General features: G+C 39.8%; 1 protein-coding gene across 5 annotated transcripts in view; it reads right to left on the minus strand.

The window, feature by feature from the left end:
• The window catches only part of WAPL (WAPL cohesin release factor), a 66,816-nt gene that overhangs the window by 30,106 nt on the left and 10,086 nt on the right, over window positions 1–26,624 (minus strand). For 2 of the 5 annotated variants that reach the window (XM_020805956.3, XM_078390969.1), the window contains exons 3-6: window positions 22,196–22,270; window positions 19,132–20,175; window positions 10,162–10,280; window positions 8,245–8,340 (exon numbers count right to left, since the gene is read on the minus strand). In XM_020805956.3, coding sequence (XP_020661615.3) covers window positions 8,245–8,340; window positions 10,162–10,280; window positions 19,132–20,175; window positions 22,196–22,270 — 1,334 coding nt within the window. Of the gene's footprint in view, window positions 1–8,244; window positions 8,341–10,161; window positions 10,281–19,131; window positions 20,176–22,195; window positions 22,271–23,237; window positions 24,025–26,624 lie in introns of those variants that run through there. The other 3 variants (XM_078390970.1, XM_072995110.2, XM_020805957.3) reach the window with 3 other exon arrangements.

Genomic DNA, 26,624 nt, shown 5'->3' on the forward strand with positions numbered 1-26,624 from the left:
AGAACTGATATACATATTTTCTGGACTGGGTATGATTAGAAATATTAGCAATCAATTTTTACTTTCTACAATGCAAATTTGGAAAACGTGGTATAAAAACTACTTCTATTTTATTCTCCTCTTATACCAGTCATCTTATATACCCTGTTCTATCAAGAAAAGAAACTACAATTCAGCAGTTGGAAATAATTAAATTTATATACCCTTTAGGATTTTTCCCCTAAAGCCTAATAAGCAGAGAAACCATGAATCTCACAGCTGCTTCTAGTTCTAGCAAGAGTTTAGCAAGTCCCACCCATTCTATCTGATAAGCTGGGCCTCAGATGTGCGCGCTGAAACTCCTCTGAGGACTTCTTCAGCTACAAAAAATCTAAAAATCCCATTCCTACTACAGCTATTTCCTTGACTGCCTGGTATAAATGAGTGCGGAATACTGTTTCATTTGAAAGATTAACAGAAGAAGTAAAGAATGTGAAATAACAATAGGTTTTAATATTTATTTTATTATTTTGGTTTCTTTTATTACTTAGATCTAGTCAGAGAGAAATAATATGAACCTTTCAAGTACACATGGGAATATTTAGAATAAAATCCTGAAGGTCCCCACATCCCCTAAGTAAACCCTATGACATGTTTAATCTTAACATTTATCTTTTAACTGATATATATTTAAAATATTATTTTGCATTTAATAAAAATGTAGGGAAGAAAGAAAGGTTACTTACCTGTAACTTTGGTTCTTCAAGTGGTCCTCTGTGAATTCACACTAATGGGTTAAGTCTGCACTTGTGCAGAGGCCTCGGAACATTCTAGAGCTTAAAGTAACATTTTTGGCCCCTCCCCCCAGGACCTCATGGTCCGCCCGCCCTAACAGTTACCTCAGTTCCCCAAATTCCGCTGCTGCTCTAAAGGCGAGACAACCGTGACGGAAAGAGGGGAGGACGGGCGGGACATGTGAATTCACAGAGGACCACTCGAAGAACCAAAGTTACAGGTAAGTAACCTTTCTTTCTTCTTCGTGGCCTCTGTGAATGCACACTAATGGGTGATTAGCAAGCTTGCCTCTGATAGGAGGGATGTCACGGCAAAACAGCAGACAGGACCGCGCGTCCGAAAATGACATCCTCCTTGCCCTGTGGATTCAGTCAATAGTGAAAGATGAAGGATGACGGTGCGGGCCAAATGGCAGCTGTGCAGGTGTCTAACAGCGGGACACCCTTGAGGAAAAGCTGTAGAAGTAGCTAAAGTTCCGGTAGAGTGAGCATTCACCGGGCGCAGGTGATTAGACTTGCGGGGAAAAAACAGTCCTGTAAACATAGAACGATAACGCTCTGCGAACATCTAGCAGGTGAAGAGACCTCTCTACATCTGTAGGCAGTTAGGAAAGAAAGTGGGCAGACTGATAGGCGGCCGAACATGAAACTCAGTAGAAACTTTGGGTATGAAGGAGACATCTGGGTACAGTATAACTTTGTCCAGGTGACAAAGTAGGAAGGGAGGATCCACCTGAAGTGCTACTGGAAGTAACTGCAACTAAGAAATAACCTTGAAAGTCAGCAAATGTCCAGCAGTTGCTGTCAGTGGCTCAAACAATGAACGCGAGAGGCACTCAGAACAGTGTGAAGAGCCCACTGTGGTATAGACTGGCCCCGTGGAGGGTAAAGGTTTGCCGTACCACGGGAAAACCTCTTCATTTAGGGTAGCGAGTAGTAATTTTGGTAAATGGCAGCCAATTGCAGAAATAGAGTTGATTGGTAGAGGGCTTCCTGGAGTTTGATAATATGGAGTTTATTGAGGAGGAATTCTACATGCCATGAGGTGAAGAGCTTGTAGACCTGGATGGTACGTTTTCCCTTGATTCTGGATCAGAAGATGAGGAATAGATGGGGGTCTCAGGGAGCCTGACGACATTGTCAGCAGCGTTGTGAACCACAGCCGTATGGGTCAGTATGGGGCTATGAGGATCACGGTGGCATTGTCATGTCATATCTTCACTATTATGCACAGTAGGAGAGGTATTGGAGGGAACATGTACATGAAGCAGCCCTTCCAGGGCACCATGAGGGTATCTCCTTGAGAGTTTACCCCTAGTCCAGGCCATGAAAGATAGATGGCACACTAGCTGTTCACCTTAATTGCAAGGGCATCTATGGCAGGGAGGCCAAAAAATCTCTTGCAGATTCTGAGGAATGTGCAATGGTCCAGAGACCTCTCGTGTATTTGGTATGTTCGCCTGCTCAGATGGTCCGCCCATGTGTAGTCCTGGGCGGAGATGTGCACAGCAGACAGAAAGATGTGGAATTCTAGACACCACTCCCAAAACTGAACAGTCAGGTACAGTAGAGGAAGAAAATGGGTGTCTCCCTGTTTGTTGATGTAGTACATTGCTGTCGCATTATCTGTAGTAACTTGGACAGCCATGCCTAGGCTGAGAGGTAGGAGCGCCTGAAACGCTTTGAAGATGGCCAGCAATTCCAGATTTATTTTATTTTTTTTTTAAAAGGAGAAAGTTTTATTTCACTGACCAGATATCGTAGATATGAAGACTGGTACAGTGGGCTGCCCATCCGACCAGACTGGAGTCTGTTGTGATTTTCGAGGTAGGTAGGAGTGGAGCAAACAGTCTTTCCAGGGACAAGTCTTCTGGGTTGATTACCAGCAGGGTTGGTGTGCAAGCTCATGAGTAATCAGGAGGCGTATATAGGACGTATTTGTCATGGGGTTAAACAGGGCAGATACCAGGCATGTAGGGACTGCATCTTGAGCCTTGCGGGCATTATGACAGACGTGGTGGAAATCATGAGTCCCCGAAGATTTTGGGCCTCATGGGCTGTGATCCAAGACAACGGAGGGGAGCGATATATCAGGGAACAAATTTTGACTGTGCCATTCTGGGAAAGGAAAAGCTCTTGCCGGCCAAGATTCCAATACGGCCCTATGTGAACACTCGAGGTGTCGTCGAGAGCTGAATGGCAAGGCGCTAAACTCTAAAATGGGCCTTCCTAGAGAGAACGGAGGTATTCACGATGATCGCTTCTGATGGAGATGTGGAAGCAGGCATCACTCAAGTCTATCAAAGTAAACCAATCTCCTTGTGGAATTAGTGGAAGGATATGTTCCAAGGTCACCATGCAAAAACGGTGCTGGTTGATGAAGAAAAATCAGGTCCTTTAGGTCTAAAATGGGGCGTAGTGATCTGCCCCCACCTGGAGTGGCGGGAGAGATGTCTTATTTTCCAAAAAGGATCTTTACCTCGTTTCATAAAGTGGTAGAAGAGTGAGTGTAAATCACCTGCTGAGGTGGTGTATCCCAAAACTCTATGGTGTACCCATAGGTGATGATGGAAAGAGCCCGGGCATCCGAAGTGATGTGGGTCCATGCAGAAAGATGGCGCAGAATTGAGCGATGGTAAGCGGGAGGGAGTCAGAGTGTCGGATTTTTTTTTTTGTCAGACTTCCTATAGGAATGGTGGGGATGGTCACTTTGATTGGATTGTGACATTGAGCCAACTGTTGAGGGAGATATCTTCGTTGAGAAGTATAAGGTCAGTATGCACTATAAGATTACTGATGCATCAATAGGAATTTTTGAGATCTATAAGGCTGAACGTTGTACGACCATGTTGTTTTCCTCATTCTTTGAAGGCCATCTAGGGATCGAATAACTTAGAGCCATCAAAGAGCAAGTCCCCTATTCCAAATCTGACATAATCAGAAATGTTGGCTGACCTAAGCCAATCGTGTCTTCACAAGGTTACCCCAGTCATGAGTTGTTTGGAGGTGGCCTCGATAATGTGATGCGCTATCACACTCTCTTGCCGAGTGAGGGACATGGCGTCTTAATAGAGAGCAAGCCCTTTCAGTTTAAGTTCTGCTGGGGCTGCGTGAAGAGAGGGTAGTGCACGGTTAGAGAGGTTGATATGGTAGGCACCCATAGCTGCCATGTAGATGAGCTTTCTAACTTCCTCGCTGCTCGGTGTGGTAGTAGATCTCGAGCGTGATCTGGCTTGTGTGGCGTCCACAACCACATAAGGAGGAGGATACCTAGTTAAAAATCTGTATTGGTACCATAGGTCTTGTAAAGATTTTCTACAAGCCTGGACATTTCAGGGACAGAGAAGGGCTTTTCCCAGGTCTACTGAAGTAAGCGGAATAAAGATGGGATAAGGGACAAGCCCAGGAAAGGCACTGATGCCTAATCAATATCTGCATAAACCTTATCAGACTCTGTTTGAAGTTGATGAACTGTTAAATCAAGAGCCTCATCGATCCTCTGTATCATGTTAGAACATAAATGAAATTCAAAAGTGAGGGATGGAGGAAAGCCATCACAAATATCAGAGTCTGGCATATTCAGGTTAGGAGTGAGTGGTCTAGTGCCGTGGAGTCAGAAGACTCAGAGTCAGAGTCATGGGAAGTAGAAGAAAGTGGAGCGTCAGAAGTGAAAAGGGACTTCTGGCTTCTTTTTCAGTATCCTTCCTCATTATCCTCAGTATTCAGTATCTTTCTTAAGAATACTTCCTCAGTACCAGGCGTTTCTTATGGGCATATATTGTTTTAACCTTCTGCTTGGTACCGTGGCACAGTACAGCATGTCTTAACCTCCTGGTACCAACATGTTTTAGCCTTCCACTTGGTACTAAGGCATGGTACCAGCATGTTTTAACCTCCTGGTACCAGCAAATGTTAGCCTTCCTCTTGGTACCAAGGCATGGTACCAGCATGTTTTAACCTCCTGGTACCAGCATGTTGGACCCTTCCGCTTGGTACCAAGGCATGGTACCAGCATGTTTTAACTTCCTGGTACCAGCAAGTTTTAGCCTTCCGCTTGGTACCAAGGCATGGTACCACCATGTTTTAACCTCCTGGTACCAGCAAGTTTTAGCCTTCCGCTTGGTACCAAGGCATGGTACCAGCATGTTTTAACCTCCTGGTACCAGCAAGTTTTAGCCCTCCGCTTGGTACCAAGGCATGGTACCAGCATGTTTTAACCTCCTGGTACCAGCATGCTTTAACCTTCCTCTTGGTACCAAGGCATGGTACCAGCATGTTTTAACCTCCTGGTACCAGCATGCTTTAGCCTTCCGCTTGGTACCAAGGCATGGTACCAGCATGTTTTAACCTCCTGGTACCAGCAAGTTTTAGCCTTCCGCTTGGTACCAAGGCATGGTACCAGCATGTTTTAACCTCCTGGTACCAGCAAGTTTTAGCCCTCCGCTTGGTACCAAGGCATGGTACCAGCATGTTTTAACCTCCTGGTACCAGCATGCATTAACCTTCCGCTTGGTACCAAGGCATGGTACCAGCATGTTTTAACCTCCTGGTACCAGCATGCTTTAACCTTCCGCTTGGTACCAAGGCATGGTACCAGCATGTTTTAACCTCCTGATACCAGCAAATTTTAGCCTTCCTCTTGGTACCAAGGCATGGTACCAGCATGTTTTAACCTCCTGGTACCAGCATGTTGGAACCTTCCGCTTGGTACCAAGGCATGGTACCAGCATGTTTTAACCTCCTGGTACCAGCAAGTTTTAGCCTTCCGCTTGGTACCAAGGCATGGTACCAGCATGTTTTAACCTCCTGTACCAGGGAGGCTCCATGGTACCATCTCTTCTTATGTCTTTTGGTATCAGGAGATGGAGAGTTGTCGGATTCAGATGCACCATGGTATTGTCGTTTCTTGTTTCCTGGTATCAGGAAAGTGATTGGTACCGAGACTTTTCTCTGTAGTTCTTAGACCTATGCTTGCAAGCCTTAGGTCTTTCAAAGCCTTTGAGCCCCGAATGCCTCGGAGGCTCACCCTCCTCAGTATCAGGCAGGTAAATAGTGCCTTTAAGCCTTCTTTCTCACGATGGTGCTGACGTCTGGGGAGCCTTGAGGCTCAGAGCCCAGTGGCAATCGCGTTGTCTGGAGGCAAGCCAGGGCTAGAAGGCACTGAGGAGGGGGCGGCTTAAATAACTGCAGAAATCTCAGCTGCAGCAGTCGGTCCCGCAAACAGCGGGGATGGGGCTTGCAATGCCCATGAGGTGATCCAAAGTTGTTGTGAGGAAGCCGATTTCGTCTTTTAGAATCTTAGCAGTCTGATGCTTCTTTAGAATGAGAAGGAGCTCTAAGAATCGAGACCTCTTACAGCAGCGGAAAAATAAGAACTGAGGTAACTGTTAGGGCGGGCGGACCATGAGGTCCTGGGGGGAGGGGCCAAAAATGTTACTTTAAGCTCTAGAATGTTCCGAGGCCTCTGCACAAGTGCAGACTTAACCCATCAGTGTGCATTCACAGAGGCCACGAAGAAGAACCTAAGGGATCAAATGGGAAAGGAGATATTTGGGGTTTTTTTCTGACTAACTGTTAAGTATATTTGGTGTATAATCAAACTGACCTTTTTTCCTAACAGCATATTTTTGCACAATAAAAATTATTTTTAAAATTAGAAGACAAAGATGAACAGATATACATCACATTTTAAAACATCTGCAGCTGGTAGCTGTCTCTTTTTATTCTCTCACTCCAAAAAAGTTAGGGAATCAAGCCATTCAAAACATTTCCCCCCTAATAGAACCATTTTGTACTTTCATTCTTGGCTGTACAACAGTAATATCTTCTGCTTACAATTCTCGCCTCTAGTAATTTGACACTAATATAATATGTGCAGATTTTACAGGATGTCTCTTGCAAGATATCTTGATGTAACTACAAAATATGGCTGAATTGCCTTCTTTGAATTTAGCATACAGTACTTTACTTCTGCACTAACCTCAATTTGGCGGTATCGTTCACTGCCTCCAATCCGCTACATGCACTTCATGCATAGTAAATTCTTCCAACTAATATTTTGATTTAATTCTATCTAAATATCAAAGGATCATGCATTTAAGCATCTTTCTAGTGCAACTGCACAACCTGTCCTGTCTAAAGAGGCAGTCCCCATTCTACTAATATCTCAAGGATCTTCTATGTGGTTCACTGTCTTTCAAGTCAGCAGTAACCAAATGTGTATAGACCTGTTCATCTGCCAATCTCAAACTCACAATAGAACTTATCAGCCAGAGAATAAACATGGGAATTATTGCTGTCGGGGATTTTTCAGCACCAAGGAAGGAAATTATCTATTTTGGTTAATGTTTTAGTCAAATATGTGCAGTAAATAAACACGATCTAGCAACATAGAAACCAAAGAATACACCTTCTGAACTATTCCTTATCAAGTATTTTTGAGCACTTTGGTTAATATTTGTAATTAAATATGAGCAGTAACTAAGTTTGACCTAGCAATATATAAGTTAAAAAGCCGGAACATCTTTGGAACTGTTCTGGAATTTATAATATTGGCGTTCTTTTTACCTTGAAAGATTTAATGTAATTCGTTCACCACAGGGGGGGAGGGGAAAAACCCGACACTGAGTGAACTCACCTGTCCTCCGTTCCTCCACAGCCTTCCTCTTCGATTGTCTTCTATCCGGACAGGCAAAGTGATGCGTCATCACATCGCCTGTGCAAGGATCACTTCTGGCCTCTTGAGCCGCAGGCTCCGCAGCCTGTGGCTCAAGAGTAACAGTCAAAACTCATGAGATCCCAGCGTCAGATCTCATGAGTTTTGCTTAGTGCTGTGCTGGGTGACCGGAGCCGGAGCTCTGGCTCACTCAGCAGCGACGGGCGGGCCAGACTGGAGCGACAACTGGAGGGGCAGACAGGAGTGGCTCACAGGCCGTATGTGGCCCGCAGCCACACTTTGCCCAGGTCTGCTATGCACGGACCCCATCCTCCTCTCCCCTCCCCTTGCCCACCCCCGTGGTGTCAAAAAGGTTGGGGACCACTGTTGTATCCCTGGTATTGCTAAAATTCAGGCTGCCATTTGCTATGTAAAGTGGCATCTTTGTCCTGCTAGCAATGTGAGCATGATACTGTATAGCAGTATCGGGCCATCTCATGGCATTTGAATTGTGGATACAGAAAATAATATCCCACATCAATGAATGAGAGGGTTTTTTTTTTTTTTGACGAACTGACGTTCCTGCCCTTTTAAAATAAAGGTTTAAGTATGCATAAATGTACACATAAATTTCTCACCTACCCACAAACCAACAGTTGGGGCTGTTTTTCAACAAGTTCTCTAGGTATAAACTCACTGATTACCAGTTCTGAAGTTTCCTACTGTAATTTGCAGCCATTTCTCAGATGCTTCATCCTGATCACAACAAATGATGTTAGGTCATGGAAGAGGACAAAGAGAAAATACTCTACTCACTGGGACATTTGGATTTTTCAGCACTGGTGGTGCTGGAAGAGTCTCAGATTCTGGCTGATTCCAATGTCTAGCATTATATACAGCTTTTGTCGGTGACTGAAAAACAGAATTAAGAATTAGCATTTGGAACATAAATAGTTATGTACATGGTTTGTAAAAGAACTGACTTATATGAACATGTATCTCAAATTATTTAACATTTTGTGTATTCTGTTACTCAAAATATTTCAGGTTTTAAATATCTTTCAACGTGCATTTTACACTTTTTTGTTAAATTCAAAAAATAGCACTGCCATTCACTTCTTGTATTCAAATGCAAGATAACACAGAGCTGTTTCCTTATGCAAAAGATTAGGAGTGTGCTATAATTTCTTTCAAATACTGAAATATTTACCTCTACAAAACTGAAGAAAGCAAGAGGAACTTCTAACAAGAAGACCTAAGTTCCCTGAATAGACTAAGCTCATGCAATGTAACTTTCCATTTTTTTTTTCATTTTCTGCAACTTTATTGTTTTCCCTACCTTTAGGTTCATCCTCTGGGCACCACTGTACAGTGGGGTCTTGACTTAAGAACGGCTCGAGTTAAGAACATTTTGACTTAAGAACCGCTCTCATAGGAAAATATTGACTTGACTTACATACTTAGATTTGAGTTAAGAACTGAAAAAAACCACGTGGGAGGCAGGGAAAGTGCAAAATTTGAACTTTCAGTTAACTGTTGGCCAGTGAAAAGGGTGCCTGTCTGCTTCCTCACTCCTCCCAGCATTTAGAGAGTGGATTGGGAGTCTTCAGACTGCCTGGTACTGCCTGGACTGTATTTTCCCTGCCTTCCCTGAACCTTTCTTGACCTAAGAAAAAAAGAAACAAAATATCCCCCTCTAGTGGTCGAAGGCAGAATAGCAGCTTCCCATTAGTTTCTATGGACGGAAAAGAGCAGATACGGATCAAATGGTTTTCAATGCATTCCTATGGGAAATGCAGATTTGACCTGAGAACTTTTTGACTTGAGAACCGCCTTCCAATACGGATTAAGTTCTCAAGTCAAGACCCCACTGTACTTGGTTTACTAACCAACCATTATTTATTTCCCCAATCAAAATTACACTTGAATTGTTAAGAAATTCTAAAAGTAAACATTATCTAGAACACAGCTTAATTTAAGGCAGCTAAAACTCAGAAGGTTCCACAGAATTTTCTCTAATGAATAAATATATAACCATCAAAAGGTTTAACATACAAGTTCTCATACAGCCTGTCTTACAATATCCTAGAATAGCATAACAGTAAAGGTGAGGAAGAAAGCATCATAGCTCACTGACAAACCACATACTTTGGATACAAGAGGCTCTGGGTTCATCTTTACTTAAGAGACTCTCATCCAGCAGGTGTAGAAATGACTAAAAATATCAATCTATGACTAGCTTAACATAACTGCAACTGTAAAATATGAGAGGACAAATCTATTATACAATATATAAAATGTACAGGAGAAAACAGAGGTAAAGTGTGTCAGTTCATGGTATACATGGGAACAAACAGAAAATGTTCCACAAGAAGAGGAATTGAATGTACAGTGTATATGCATTGAAGTCATGAAGGGTAAGCAGCATATTATAATGTCCTAAAAAGCAAAAAGCAAAGCGTGCTGCTTATATACCGCCCCATAGTGCTTCAAGCATTCTCTGGGCGGTTTACAAGTTAGTTATGCAGGCTACACATTGCCACCCCAGCGAGCTGGGTACTCATTTTACCAACCTCGGAAGATTAGAAGGTTTTTTCATCATATTATTCTATTTTCCTCATGCATTTTCCTTAAAGATGTACTATGGTAAACTGCTCTGCTAGATGTTACAACTGCTCTTTAAATAAAGGAATAGCCAAATAATGGCAGGATGATTTCAAAGTGACTCCTTACCCTCTTTGGTCCACTAAATATCTTCCGTGTGTTTTCTTTTGATTTATCACCTTGTGAATTTGTGGATTTCTTATTGCTTTCAGGAACACTGGATGGGTCATCTGGAAATTCTAGTAGCTCTAAAAACATAAGGGTAAGTAAAGATATGAATTGTGATATAAAGTTCAAACTTAGACTGAGAAACCTATTAGTGGGGGTAGGAGGAGTGTGAATAAAGAATATACTGTGACAAATTCCAGCTATTTACCACTAATTCTTTTTTTTTTTTTTTGATCTGTTGGAGAATGTGCAACCACCTCCTTTTGACATAGTATCACCGTAGGGTTTAGCCTATTCCACATATTAAAGGAGGAATGGAGGGAGAGGAGACAATTCTAGTGGAATGGGTAAAGCTCCCCAAAGTACTAACAGGGATTTAGGCAATAAAAGAAAGCTGACAAGAAAGCTAGTGAATCCTTACCTTCCTCCAGTGTGTGTGTTATGTGTCATCAAATCAGAACTGCCTTACAGTGATCCTAATAGGCTTTTCAAGGTAAGTGAGATATTTAAGGAGTGATTTTACCAGCATCCCTTCCAGTGAGTTTCTATGGCCAAACACGAGTCGAAGTTAATCATTTCAGTCACTAAACCTCACTCATGGTGTAACGGAGAAATTTCTTTTAAGTGGGACTATGAGAATCTGCCACAAAATGTTATACTGTTTAAAAATAAGTTTCAAATGTGCAGATTTATGTTAAAACATTGTGTAAGACAGAAAATGCAATGCTGGCTAATTTAAAAAATTGGACTGCATAGAAGAAATGTCAATTTAGCCAACAGAATTTGCAAAACAGGCAACAGTTGCTTAATTACACCAAGTTGGAGATTACTCTCCTGCCAACCTTGCAGTACGAAAGCATGTAAATGCAAGTAGATAAATAGGTACCACCACAGTGGGAAGGTAACGGCATTCCGTGTCTAGTCGCGCTGGCTCTACGGCTTGGAGACAGGGATGAGCACCACGCCCTAGAGTCGGACACGACTGGACTAAACGTCAAGGGGAACCTTTACCGTGAACCATTGATGACCTCTGTGCTAGAGAACTCACAGCAGGAGATGATAGATTGCACTGGGCTTCACAGCAATCCAAAGCAGAAAGTCTTGCCACTTCTGCCTGTTACGCTTAGCACATTTTGAGAAATTCTAGTTCCCTTTCTCCACAGAGAGAAGGGAGAAGATCTCACAAACAAAGGAACCCTTATCTTGTACTGTACAAGCCAGTTTGTGGTGACCTCTATAAAAATGCTAATAATCCCTCATAATTTACTAAGTGTGCTACAAAGGGAGCCTTAAGTATAAGGGACTGCTGTTTTAGAGGTAGCATTTTAAAAATATCCATGTGTCAATCTCATTACTTGTCTTTGGCAAGCAACCGACCATTTATTATTAAATAAATCACATTAATTTGTGCTAGAAAGAGAAAGAAGGTGGCTATGCTAAGTACAAAACATGAATCTTTCAAACTATTCTAGTCCAGTATCTTCCACACCTTTTACAAATCACTACTCCAAATCCCATAATCCCATGTTCATCAAATGAAACAGATTCTGGGACAGTCATCTGCAAATTTGCTGCGTAGGTCTGTTGGAAGTTGGTCAGTAACAGCATAAGTCTAGTACTGTACAAAGTTTATTCAAAGATTCACACTTTAAAGGTATTTAAAAGTCTTTCAAACCTTCTACATTCACTGCTGGAAGAATAAAGTTCTTCCCAAAAATACAGTGGATATAAAAAGTTTACACATCCCTGTTAAAATGTCAAGTGTCTGTGATGTAAAAAAATGAGACAAAAATAAATCATTTCAGAACTTTTTCCACCTTTAAGGAGACTTATGAACTATACAACCCAGTTGAACAACAAACTGAAACCTTTTAGGTGGAGGGAAACAAAAATAAAAATCTGAAATAATATGGTTGTATCTGTGTGCACACCCTCTTATAACTGGGGATGCAGCTGTGTCAGTCACATTCAAACTCATGATAAGCAGGAGTCAGTGCATCCCTGCCATCATTTAAAGTGCCTCAGAGGAATCCCAAATCAAGATCAGCTATACTAGTAGGTCTTTCCTGACATTTTCTTAGTCATATCCTACAGCAGAAACCATGGGCCGCGGAGAGCTTCCAATGCATTAGACAGATCTCATCGTTAAAAAGTATCAGTCAGGAGAAGGGTACAAAAGAATTTCCAAGGCATTAGCTATTCCATGGAACACTGTGAAGACAGTCATAATCAAGTGGAGAAAATATGGCACAACAGTGAGATTACCAAGAACTGGACGTCCCTGCAAAATTGATGAAAAGATTAGAAGAAAAGTGGTCAGGGAGGCTGCCAAGAGGCCTACAGGAACATTAAAGGAGGTGCAGGAATATCTGGGAAGTTCTGTGCGGTACATGTGACAACAATCTCCCGTATTCTTCATATGTCTGGGCTATGGGGCAGAATGGCAAGACGGAAGCCTTTTCTTATGAAGAAAAACATCGAAGCCTGGCTAAATTTTGCAAAAAATAAAAATCTGAAGTCTCCCAAAGGCCTGTGGGGAAAAGTGTTATGTTCTGATGAAACCAAGGTTGAACTTTTCAGCTCTACTTCCAAAAGATATGTCTGGCACAAAAACAACACTACACATTACCAAAAGAACACCATACCCACAGTGAAGCACCATGCCTTGGGGGTGTTCTTCTTCAGCTGGGACAGTGATGTTACTCAAAGTAGAGGGAATTATGAACAGTTCCAAATGCCAGTCAATATTGGCACAAAACCTTTAGGCTTCTGCTAGAAAGCTGAACATGAGAAGGAACCATATTTCAGCATGACAATGACCCAAAGCATACATTCAAATCAACAAAGGAGTGGCTTCACCAGATTAACGTCTTGGAATAGACCAGCCAGAGCTCACACCTGAATCCGATAGAATATTTATGGGGTGATCTGAAGAGGGCTGTGCACAGGAGATGCCCTTGCAATCTGACAGATTTGGAATATTTTTGAAAAGAAAAGTGGGCATATATTGCCAAGTCAAGATGTGCCATACTAATAGTTGCAATGTAAAGAATTTTCATGATGCAAGATTCATCTCCTCATATGATGCTATTAAAAATTCTGACTGAGTTATGAACAAAATTTGCAGCCAGAAATAAATTATTAACTTGTAGGCTAATGTCATTATTGACATTAGTACCAGTTGCCGGAAGAAATATCAATAATGTCAGATATGCAGACGATACCACTCTGATGGTAGAAAGTGAGGAGAAATTAAGGAACCTCTTAATAAAGATGAAAGAGAAAAGGGTAAAAATGGTCTGAAGCTTAACATAAAAAACTAAGATCATGGCCACTGGTCCTATCACCTCCTGGGAAATAGAAGGGGAAGATATGGAGGTAGTGACAGATTTTCCTGGGCTCCATGATCACTCCAGATGGGGACAGCAGCCACAAAATGAAAATATGCCTGCTTCTTGGGAGGAAAAAGATGACAAACCTAGACAACATCTTAAAAAGCAGAGACATCACCTTGCCAACAAAGGTCCGCATAGTCAAAACTATGGTTTTTCCAGAAGTGATGTATGGAAGTGAGAGCCGGACCATAAAGAAGGCTGACCGCTGAAGAATTAATGCTTTTGAATTGTGGTGCTGGAGGAGACTCTTGAGAGTCCCCTGGACTGCAAAGAGAACAAACCTATCCATTTTGAAGGAAATCAACCCAGAGTGCTCACTGGAAGGACAGATCCTGAAGCTGAGGCTCCAATACTTTGGCCATCTCATGAGAAGAGAAGACTCCCTGGAAAAGGACACTGATGTTGGGAAAGTGTGAGGGCAAGAGGAGAAAGGGACAACAGAGGACAAGATGGTTCGACAGTGTCATTGAATGTCATCAACATGAATATGACCCAACTCCGGGGGGCAGTGGAAGACAGGAGGGCCTAGCGTGCTCTGGTCCATGGGGTCACGAAGAGTCGGACATGACTTAACGACTAAACAACAAACCAGTTCCAATCTAAGAAACGCTGAGGGGGTTGAAGGGGGGACTAATCAAGCAAGGAGTAATCGAGCAAATTTACTTTGGATTACTTTTAAGGAGGATAGGTTTCCAGTTCCCCATATTTCAGCACCATACAGGATCTGGGAAAGTTGCTTGATTTTGTAAATTTCACAGAGGAGTGGGACCAAATGCCTTCCTTTAGTTCTATAGAATCTAAGTATACCAAACATATATTCGTGAAGGCTTTCATGGCCGGGATCTAATGGTTGTTGTGGGTTTTTCGGGCTCTGAAGGTTGTTCTTCTTAGCGTTTCACCAGTCTCTGTGGCCAGCATCTTCAGAGGACAGCACTCTGTGCTCTGGGTGCAGTCCTCTGAAGATGCCGGCCACAGAGAATGGCGAAACGTTAGCAAGAACAACCTTCAGAACACGGCCAAGGAGCCCACAAAACCCACAACAACCATTATACCAAACATAGCTTTTTCAAACTTCTGCTTTGTAAAGTCAATCTGGGCTGCCCAGGAACCGGACTGGTCGAACAACATGCCCAAATTTGTCACTTTCCATATGGCACAGTTTATCTCTACATTGATAAAAATGAAATCTGTATCCCCTGCTTCTACCAATTAAGTCAATGCCTAAGTAACTGTATCTTTCGGGTTATTCCCTTTGCGATAGGTGCTTGCTGCTGGCATTGGTTAATGTTTTCCATCTGTCTTTATCCTCTTCTTAGATGCTAAAATTTTGTGCTGTAATAAAAATCAACCTGATCTTAAATGGCTTTTAATATTTTATTCTACTATATTATATTGTTTATATCATTTTATATTGTTTTATCTGATGTATGTTGCAATGGGCTGTGTGCCACGCAATAAACTTATTTTGCTTGATTGCTCCTTACTGATAGACTCATACCCAAAAAGGCTGAGTGCTGTAATAAAATCAAAAGATGCTTCAACAAAGTATTAAGGGTGTGCACACAGATGCAACCGTATTATTTCAATTTTTTATTTTTACTTCCCTCCACCTAAAAGATTTCAATTTGTTGTTCAACTGAGTTGTATAGTTCATACGTCTCATTAAAGGTGGAAAAAGTTCTGAAATGGTTTATCTTTTGTCTCATTTGTTTTACATCATAAGACACTTGACATTTTAACAGGGATGTGTAAACTTTTTTATCCACTGTAAACAGCAGTTCTACAGCATTTTGATCCAATTGTAAAGACGACTTCACAAGTTTTCCAAAATACTTCGGTCTCACATTTAGGTGATTCACCACATCAGGGTGAGAGAAGGGAAAGGTATTTTTTCCCTTGATATATATTAGGAATTAACTTTTTGGAAATATAAACATACAATTTTATTGCATTTTTAATTCTCTGAGCCGTCTTTAGTCCCCTTATTGGGAGAAAAATGGCCTATAAAATAAAATAAAAATGACTTAATTCTTTAGTCTCTTAATTATAAATAAAGTTCTCACACATTTTCTCTGGTGATTTAATACATATACCAGGCTGTAAACATCTGATCATAATATGGGAAAAGAGGAATTGAATGCAAGCTCAGGTTCTGTTAGAAGAATCCAACTAAATATACATTGCATGGGACCACAGAGCAAACTGTACAGACTGATGTTGCTTATCATGGTATAAGGATGATGAGCTATCTGACTGATAGTAGGCTTATTCTAAGTTGTTGGGGTTTTTTGGCTACTTTGGAGAAACAATTAAAAGACAGAAGACTTCATTCTGAAACGTCTACAAGGAACTGAGATTCATCTTTGTAGTAGTCAGCACTTATCTCTGCCACTTAATGAAATTCTCTCCTACTCTGTGATTAATTCATATTTGTTTTTAGTAAAACATTCATATTTATGAACGATTAACCTGTTTATCCAGTCTGTCTTGCTTTTTATGTAATCCCGTGGTTCTTAACCTTTTTGAAAGAAACGCCCCCTTGACCCATTGAGGAAGTTATCATCGCCCCCCTCCCCACAGTGATGATATATTTATTTATTTATTTATTTATTTATTTATTTATTTATTTATTTATTTATTTATTTATTTATTTATTTATTTATTTATTTATTTATGACACTTAAATTCAATGACCCCTGAAAACAAAATTAAATTCCAAAAAAATGAAATGCCCCCCAAAAAGTAACATTTAATGATTTAGTTGCAAGTGAATTTTAAGACTCAAAAAGAAATATAAAAAGGGCATAAAAACAAATGCAGGAACTAAAAATTTCAAGACAAAAAGTCTGAAACTAAATTAAAATTGAAGGAAAATATATATTCATGCACACTGTAAAAAGGCTGCAGCCATCTTCATAGGTTTGGCTTGCTCCAGCGCCCCCCTACCGCCCCCCTTCTGCTCCAGCACCCCCACGCCGCCCCTTTTCATTCTACCGCCCCCCTGAAAAATGAAATCGCCCCCTGGGGGGCATTATCGCCCACGTTAAGAACCACTGATGTAATCTACACATTTTTACTGTTAACAGTGCTTTAACTTTTGGGGACTGAATTCAACATATGAGATAATGGCAGGTATTTCCATTTATTTCAGATCACTATAGATCCTGAACTCACTCAGCAGAGTTCTGTGAGATTATCACAGATGTTGAAGCTCAAGTATGTCATTCTCAACTACTGTTTTCAAATATGTAATATCCCATCTTGTTTTCCTACCAAAAATATTAAATTAAGCAACATCCACAGATTATCTTTAAAGGGATTGTTAAAATGGAGTGAGTGATCTCAAAGGAACTAATTTTTCACATTTACTGGCAGCCCTATGCCTGTCCTCCTAAAAGGGCAAACCTAAACGTGTTAATTTGCATATTTTTATTTGTTTTAAAACATTTCAAGCTGTGATTATATATTGTATAAGTTACTACAATGCTTTTGTTAACTGAAAAATGGGTTCAATTAAAATGAAAATTTTGTTTTAATAATAAAGTCCCCTTGTGCCCTCTAGTGGTCATTTTTTAAAAAACAATGTAGATGGGGGGCCAGGGAAAAATTTAAAACATGGCAAAATTACCCTCAAGAAGGCACAAAGGGGATTTCTAAATGGAAGTATTTTTTTAAAAAAAAAAACTTAAATCTGGGAAAAGGTATGGGTGGCGTGGGATCCTAACCTGGGGTGAAGGACCTTTTTAACCCAAAATACACATTGCCACCCAAAAAAAATCTTAGGGGGTCATACATGCCAGCAGTTGGGTGAGGCGTCACCCCAATGATAACCCACACCAGTCATCAACATACACCAACTGATGCTGTTCTCATACACATATATGTACACATATTTTTTCCAGTCACTCTCATACAACAGCATACAGCTGTGTCTGCTGATCAACGTAGATATTTTCTCTGCTCAAAAGTGTAAAGCTGTGTTCAAATGCTGAGCAGGGAAATTAGAGTGTGGGAATGCAACCTGTGATGGAGAGACAACTAGTGGGTGCCGGAGACTCCCCATGCCTGAGCCAATCATTAAAATATGTACAGTGGAAGCTCTACTTACAAACGTCCCTACCTACGAATGATCCAATTTACGAACACCTCTGGCTACAAAATTTTGCTTCTACTTGCGGACAGAGCTTCAAGATACGAACAAAAAAGGCAGGGGAAAACAGCGGGAAATTCAAACTGTTGGTGGCGAATAGGCTGCTTCTTTGTAGCTCTTTCTCCCCAACGGTTAGGAAAAGGGAGGCTCAGCCTCCTGGGCTTCCACCGCTGCTGCTACCGCCGCCGGGAGACAAGCCGCCAGACCACCCCAGGTGGGCTCAGCCCCCCGAGCTTCTAGTGCCACTGCCGTAGGCTTTCCTGGGTTCGCCACAAGCGCCACCTTTCTCCCCCATTGCGCGGCTTCTCCGCCACCATGGGAGGCTTTCCTGGTAGGCTATCCTAGGGCTGGGAAAGAGTGCGTCGGCAGTGCGGAAACCCTAGCCCGGCAGCAGATGGCGGCAGAGAAAGGCAGTGACTGGGGCAAGTCCCAGGAAAGCCTCCCATGGCAGCAGAGAAGCCATGCAGTGGAGGAGAAAGGCGACACTTGCTGCGAACCCCGGGAAAGCCTGCGGCGGCGACGAACAAACCCTGGCCCAGCAACGGCAGCTGGAGCCCGGGAGGCCTCCTGGCAGTAGTGATCGTGGCGGTGGAGGTAAGGTGCTGCTTTTTAAAAACTGTTTTGGGTGGCTTTTGCAGGGTGGGATTGGGTTGGTGGGGTTATGTTTGTTTTTTATTTGTTTTGTTTTTTTGCAGCCCCAGGGGCTTGCAGTGTTTTACGTTTATTTTTTGTATTTTTACAAGTAGACGTAGTCTAGAGGGGCGGGGTAAAAATTGAATAAATAAATAAAAATAAATAAAAAGCATTTCTAAACACTCACATACACAATGCACATATACTAATGCCTTCCTGTTGATTTAATCAGGCCCCAGGAACACCTTTTATTCTGTAGTTCTGTTCCAGGTCAGCTTTTATCCTGACACACAAGTTAACACTAATAATGCTAATGCACAAGACTGATTTCTTGCTTGTATTGTTCTTGGGTGGGGGGGGGGACATGACTAATTAAGCTATTGGAGTAGAAGAAACCACTTCCACTGCTTACATGAATCCCAGCAATTCACCTAGACATTTCAGTTTCTTATTCTTCTTTCCATTTCCACCCTTGCCCACCAGATTCTTGTTACTCCAACTAGGACAGCCTAATTTGTTGGCTGCCAGTTAAAAATTAAGTTAACTTTGTGAGATTTGATGTACTCTGCTAGTTTTTGTACCAGTCTGTGTTGCTGAAATGCAAGAGTAATAAGATCTGTATGTTTTTAAATGTTAAAATGAAATAATTTTACAATCAAATCACATCTTTATTCCCACACAACATACACTTCCATCCCTATATCAACTGTCAAATCACCTTTATGAAACTGTGAAATAAGAGCAACAAATTACCTGTGTTAGTGCTTGACTGGTTGTCCTGTGAATAGTTGTCATTTCCATCAGATGTGGATTGAAGTGAGGAGGAGGATGGTGCTGTCCTGCTTCTCTTTTTATTAACTTTCCTTTCTAATTGCCGCTCTTCATCATCATCCTCACTTTCACTTAAGTCATCAAATCCAAAATATTTAATTTTATAATTTGAGCTTCCTGAGGTTCTAGAGCCACCTTCCCCACCCCCTCCTTCATCACTGTCATCAAACCCAAAGAATTCCAACTTGACATCTTTTTTGGATTTGGTATTGCTTGGTCGAAATCTAGTTGTAGTCTTAGCTGTTGCCATGTCAGCTTTCTTTCTTAGACGTCCTGCTTCTCCCAGATCAGTAGGTGTAGCAGTAGCTAATTCATCAATACGATCCATGGTATCTTGTATAGTAACATTGCAAACTGATAAGCATGATGGATGGAGAACAGTGTAGTCTCTAGTCCTTCCAACTGTCCCTCTAAAACTGGTCCCACTGCTTAAAGCAACCTTTCTTACTGGGTTCAGACTATCAGTATTTGAATCACTGTTTGCTTTGGCTAGAGGCTGAAGAGTGCCATCCAGTAGCTTATCAAAATTTGTCATTCCCTGCGATTTTGTTTTGTTAGACCTACAGTATGTCCGACAATTACTTGGCCTGAGAACAGTTTGCATCAGTTCTTCGCTAATGGCTTCCTTTGGACTTTCACTGTCTTCTTTCACCAGATCTTCATCCTTATTTTTTATCTCAGAAAGCGGTTCACCATCAAAACCTAAAATATACTCTCCTCTTCGGGTATCCTCATTTTCATCTTCCCAATCATATAAGCCAGTTACTAATGATCCTTTAGTATGTGATGTTTCTGACGGAGAGTCTCTCCTTCCAATATGAGAATCCCAAGAATCATGAGAATCCTTGATTTCAATGTTGTACCCAGAGATTTCTGCTATCTCAGCATTAATTGTATTATTGTCATCAGCATTTTTGTAGACGAAGTGACTGTTCTCACTATCTTCCCTAGAATTTTGTACTGTATCTACAAAACAAACAACAATAATGAAATGAGTACACAGCAGAGACTGCAAATTGAAGTTTACATTAATTATATTAATTTTTTTACCTGCAACTAGAGGTGTTCAACAAAGAGTTACTTCCCAGCTTTGATACACTAAAAGGACATTGAATGATGCTATACTTTAAATACAGTATTTTCCTCTGCCATGCAGTGAATGCAACCATCAGATCCCCAAACAAAATTATCTTTGCCCATCTACTATATAAACATCTAAAGCAGCTCTTTGTACTCCATAGATGTAGTTTTCTTCTTCAGTACAATGAAACAGAAATTCAAATAATATACCTACAGTTTGTTAATATTTGCCACTATAACTCCACTAAATGTGTACCTTACAGTCCAATGACAGATCATTCCAATTATCTCATTATAGATCAGAATGGTATCAAGATACCTTGGTCGTAACTCTGGATGCAACTATGCATACTTGTGATAAATATTTTGACCCTTTAACTAAAATCCAGTTAAATATTTAGGAATACATTTTACTAGTTGAAATGATACACTTTTCAATGACAATAACATGAAGGTCTGATTAAAAATACAAAAAAAAAATTGAAAGATGGTGTAAGCTAAAACTGTCTTGGCTAAGAAGAATTTCCACTATTAAAATGAGTGTATTACCAAAACTATTTTTTTATCCAGATGACATCAATTTCAATTTCTAAAAAGATCTTGAATGACTGACAAAAACAAAAAAAGTTTATATAAAATGACAACAAACAAAGAATAAGGTTTAAGGTACTGCAAGATGAGAAGAAAAGATGAAGTCTGGCAATATTCAATATAAAGTTGTAATATTAGGCTGCCGAATTAGTCTGGGTAACGGATTGCCTTAAAAAAACAAACGACAGATTGATAAAATTAGAATCTAGACAATGGCTTACATAAAATATTTTTGGATTTAAAAAAACAATCAATAAAAATATAACCTCAGACAAAATACATGTAATTAGAGATAGCTTATTTAAGATATGGGAAATATTAAAAAGAAGAATCAGTCCATCAATTCTAATATTAATGTCACCAACAAATGTTTATTATGACCAACAAGTAAGGAAAAGTAGTGACTTTATAACTTATAAAGATATGTTAAACTGACATGGAGAAATTAAATCATGGCAAGAAATCAAAGTAGAAGAGAAAAGGATACAATGGTTAACTTACTTTCAGATAGTCTCTAGACTAAAAGAAGATTTCAGTACCAGAAAAGGAGCCAAAAAAGCCTTGACGGAATTTGAAAGGATTGGCCTATAACAAAAAGATCATCTACTGTGATGAATCTATAGTAGATTATTGCTCCAGTTTGGTACTGAGGAACAAGTAAAAAATACATATGGTGAAATGGATGAAAAATTGAAATACTAAAAAATAAAGAAATACTGCTACAATGTTGGGGAAATCTATGGTCACAGGAAATTAATATACAGCCCTGTTAAGCTCTAAGGGAAAACTGGTGTAAAATATTCCACCGGTGGTATATTACCTCAAAATATGTTGAAAAGATGGTAAAGAATTACAAAGGCGCTTCCTGGAAGTGTAAAATGACAGATGACACTTGCCACCATATGTGGTGGACCCATATAAAGACAAAAAGATACTGGATAACGATACATGCAGAAATTCAAAAAATACTTGAAAATCAAATTTCCAATGGATCCAGAGACTATTTTGTTGGGAATCTTACCAGTTAACATAGAATCTCACAAGACCTACTTAGGTACATATTAACAACAGCTAGAGTAACTTTTGCAATGAAACAGAAGACAGAAGAGTGTCCAATGATAGAGTTGTAAAGAAAATCAGCTGAGTTTGCAATAATGGCAAAGTTAATGAATTATATAAATATCACTCAAAAATATCAGTAAAAATGGCAAGCCTATTATCTATATCTTGGAAAAAATTAAGATGTGTGATACAACATAATATATGGAGAACTTAAAATCTATTTCTGTAAGTTAAAAATGGTTGGGATGAATACCTGGTATATCTTTAACCTTTTTTTCCTTGTTGTTCTGTTTTGTTTTGTTTCTGCTTTTAATGTCCTTCCCTATTACTAGACAGAAATGAAGAGTCAAAGTTTACCAATTTCAATTTAAATCCAAGATGTATAATATTTTGTAAACTTAGGGTTATACTTATAGATACTGGCATAACTATAATAAGCTTAGTGAGCATATTAGAAAAGCTGATACTACATTCTGTGCTTTTAAGTTGAGTAACCAGAGTAATATAAAATGCAATAATATAACTAAGAAGTTGAAAACAAAAAAGGAGGAAGCATTTTTGAACATTATAATACTGTACAGTTTGGCCTTATTTGTTTCTCTGTTTTTGCCTGTTGTAATTCTTGTATGCAATTATGTGACATCAAAAAAAAAATTTAAGTATCAAAATTCCCCCATTCATTTTTTTCTGCATTTCTTATTCTTTTTTAGAAAATAAATTTTAAAATTTTTTAAAGCATTAGAAAAGTACACAACAAAAATATTTTAGAATATTAGCTAGAAACCTACTAATATTTTTACAACTTGCTAGTTAATTGTAATCAATTTAGTAGGTGGCAGGGTGTGTCTCAGCTGCATGCCTGCCAGACACCCGACAGCCCAGTCAAAATATTCTTCCTTCCTTTCTTGGACTTTTCTAGGCAGTTAGCAATCAATAAGATAAAAAAAAAGTAACATATGAAACAATAGTAAAAATATAAGAACAAAACAAATCATCTCCAGCATCACAAGACAAGCAAGCTGAGAACATCAACCCATACTTGGATGGGCAGCGAAAGTGGCAAGTTCATGAATGACTGCCATCAAAAGCCTCTATAAAGAACACAGTCTTTAGCCACCTCTTAAAGGTAGGCATATGACCAGTACCCACAGCAAGTTATATCAACAATAGGATTCTAGCCATTTAATTAAATTCCCAGTAACTCATAAGCAGATATATGTTCAATGTTTACTGCCTTTTCATAGAAGTCACAATCATAAGGCAAGCTGTGATACTCTATAACAGTAGTTTCCAACCTTGGATCCCCAGATGTTCTAGGACTTTTGGCTCCTCTCTCATCTCCACAGATTTCTCCAGGGCCAAAATCCATTTGAGAGCTTCCGATCTGTCAAGATCAGGATTTCAGGAAATGTAGGGCACAAACGGGGAGCAAAGGAGGGAGAAACGAAATATACATTTTCCCCCTTTGTAGAATCTGGTTCTACAAACAATGACAGTGCTGGAAACTGACCAACAGCTTTACCTACAGGAGGATTATAGGCCAAATTTAACATTCTGCTGGTCTAACTTTTCTTTCCCTTTCCACTGTAGCCCTCCATAATGCCTGAATATCTGCTCTAGAGAATTCTCCAGGCCCCTAAAGCTGGTTTCAGGGGATTATGGGGAGGAGGGAATTATCCTGTCTTGGCTGAACTGGATTCTACCATTCGATCAACAGAAGTCTGCTGTTAGATCATGCTCATTTGAGTTAAGTTTAATTTCAGTCTATAATATTTTTTAAAATGCTAGCTACCTTGAAGATTGTCAAAAGTTGTAATAGAACAGTTGAAGTAATAGAAGTGTGTGTATCCAGACTTAACCATACTTACAGCAATAATTAATGGAATAATTTAGTCACGATTAACTTAAATCAAATTTATTTTGGTGGCTCTATCTGAAACATGATTACATCTGTAAACTCAATGTTTCCTTTAAGACCTTCCTGTTTAGAGAGGTTTTTTTCAAGTTTAACATAAAAACATCATGCATCTGTGTCTTCGACACTCAAGAACCACAGCAGAGACCCAGATTCCTCTGTAGATGAGGCAAATATTTCAACAAGTTTAGAGTTCAAAAAAGTAATTCATGTTTATTATATTGTGGAAAACGTATTTAAACCATTTTAACAAGAATTAAAATGCATATGTAACAACCCTGTTAATGATAGCAGTATGCAACAAATCCAATCAAATACCAAAGATAATCAGAACCAATTCAGACAAGTCATGACCCAAAGCAAATGTTAAATGTATCTGGCACAAAAAAGGAAACCTACCTGTGTATAAATTGTCAGTGTTTATTAAAGACTACTGTGCCTCCAGATTTCATGCACATACAGTGGTGCCTTGAGTTGCGAACTTAATTTGTTCCAGGATGATGGTCGTAACTCAAGTTGGTCATAACTCAATGCACCATTTCCCATAGGAATACACTGAAACACGATTAATCCATTCCGGCCGTTTTTTGGTTGTATCTCAAGGCGCTGGTTGTATCTTAAAGCATTAGTTCCCATAGGAACTAATGCAAAAGCAGTTAAACTGTCCACTAGGGGGAGACGTTTTTAAAAAACCTAAGATGACCTATAAGGTTTTAAAAAGGGCACGAAAGGAGGGAGGGAGCCTTTTTTCCAGTCATACCTCAAAGCACCGGTAGCAAGTCAAAGCAACATTTTGTGCGCAAGTCAAGACATTCGCAAGTCGAGGCACCACTATATGAAAAAGCAAGCATGACTTATTTTTAACTTTCAAGCAAAATAAACAAATAAACAAATAAACAAATAAATAAATAAAAAGGGTGGGGGGACAACAAAAATGTCCTATTTTCAATTCTGTATCAGGCCAAACTAGGCACTGAAAGAAATCAGGACCTTTTTACAGCCCTAGATAATGGCTGCATAAAAATATCTGCTATTATACATTTTTCATGGCAATCACCAGATGTGATTGCTTCCATATGTGTAAAATTTGAGTGAATGTAATTAAAAGAGAAGGGCAGACAAAACTTACCAAAATATAGTAAAGTTTTTTTTTCAGTCCCAGAAAATTAAAGTACTGCATGAATAGAATATGTGAATTATACTTGTGTCAAGGATAAAGAGGAAATTATAGAATGCAGCTACCTGTAAAAGGTGACACATCTTAACTGGCATGTCAGTTTGTGAGCCATCCAGTATATCAAATAGAACCTTCAAAAAACCTCTAGTTTATGAATGGCAAGTGTTGCTTTTGTGTCCATGGTTCAAACGTTTTTAACAATGCCTTGCAATATTCTCTACAGTGCCAGCAGGAAAAAGGTTATCAAGCTTTGTATCACAAAAGCAAACATGAACCCTGACAACACAAGTATCAGCAACCAAGATGGTCTACAGAGGGTCATGTGGTCCCGTAGGGGGCCCAGCAAATTTGAAGGAGGCCCAGATTGAAAAATGTGAGAAGTTTCTGAAAGGTATCTGTTTGTGTTGTATTCTTGTTTGCCAGGAGACCTGGAACCTGTGAACTGCTCCTAAAATGGCTGTGGGCAAAAAAAGGTTAAGAATGGCTGGTCTACAGGATCTCCTCTTGTGCTCACTACAATGCACAAACACCAAACAAGGGAAAATCCCAGAAGCAGACTCCTTTTTTTTGTCAGTTAACCACTTCTCACTCAAACATAAAGCAATGATTGTGAATTATCTTGGTATTTAAGGTGTATGATTTTCCATGATTTTTGCACTGCAGAATTTATTAAGGATGGAACTTTGGATATTTTGAACTGCAACTTCCAGAATTCACCAAGAACTCTCTAAGGCACGATTCTGGGAGATGCAGCTAAAAAGTTGCAGTTTACATTACTTAGGAATGGCTCTCTGCTGCCATTATTTTCTTTTCAAAAAGAAGAAATCTATCCTGGTGCTGCCCAAGAGTGGCAAGGCTTTATGGGGTGGGAAGTCTAACTATCCATCAGGCTCTATAATGGGTGCCTCCCAAAAAACTACCAATAATGCTGACAGAGACCCACATGTAAGTAATGAAAGCTCTTCTATAAAGCTCTTCATACCAACTATCAACTGAAAGAAGGTTCTGCAGGAAGATGGGACAAAAGTAGTAAGATCTCTGTTCTCTAAATCCACTTATTCAAGAAAGTACAATCTGGATTCAAAACTAACCCTCTCCATAAACACCTGCAATCAGTTCATGGGCCACTTCACACATACATATAATTGATCATCTGGGTGAATGAGCAAGTGTCAATCAGTCACTACAAGCAAACGTTTTGCCACAGCCCTTGATGGCAATTCATATATCCACACTTCCAGAGAATTTATTCTAATTTGAATTTTGCACACAGAAGCAGTATCAAACATTCATAAACCAGAGGTTTTTTAAGGGATTGAAATTCCTGGCTTTTTAAAATGGAACTTTTAACACAAAATATACACAAATATACAGTGAAAGAAATTAACCAGCAGACGTATATACACAAATAGTATAAGACAGGATACAGATAGTTAAGGCTGAAAACTACAGTGGTGCCTTGCTAGACAATGATAATCCATTCCACTGAAATCGCTGTTCAGCAAAATCATTGTCTAGCGAAAAGCATTTCCCCACTGGAATGCACTGAAACCTGTTTAATGCGTTCCAATGGGGAAGGATAGTCGTTGT

Source organism: Pogona vitticeps, chromosome 3 (assembly GCF_051106095.1).
Source record: "Pogona vitticeps strain Pit_001003342236 chromosome 3, PviZW2.1, whole genome shotgun sequence".
NCBI classification, from domain to species: Eukaryota; Metazoa; Chordata; class Lepidosauria; order Squamata; family Agamidae; genus Pogona; species Pogona vitticeps.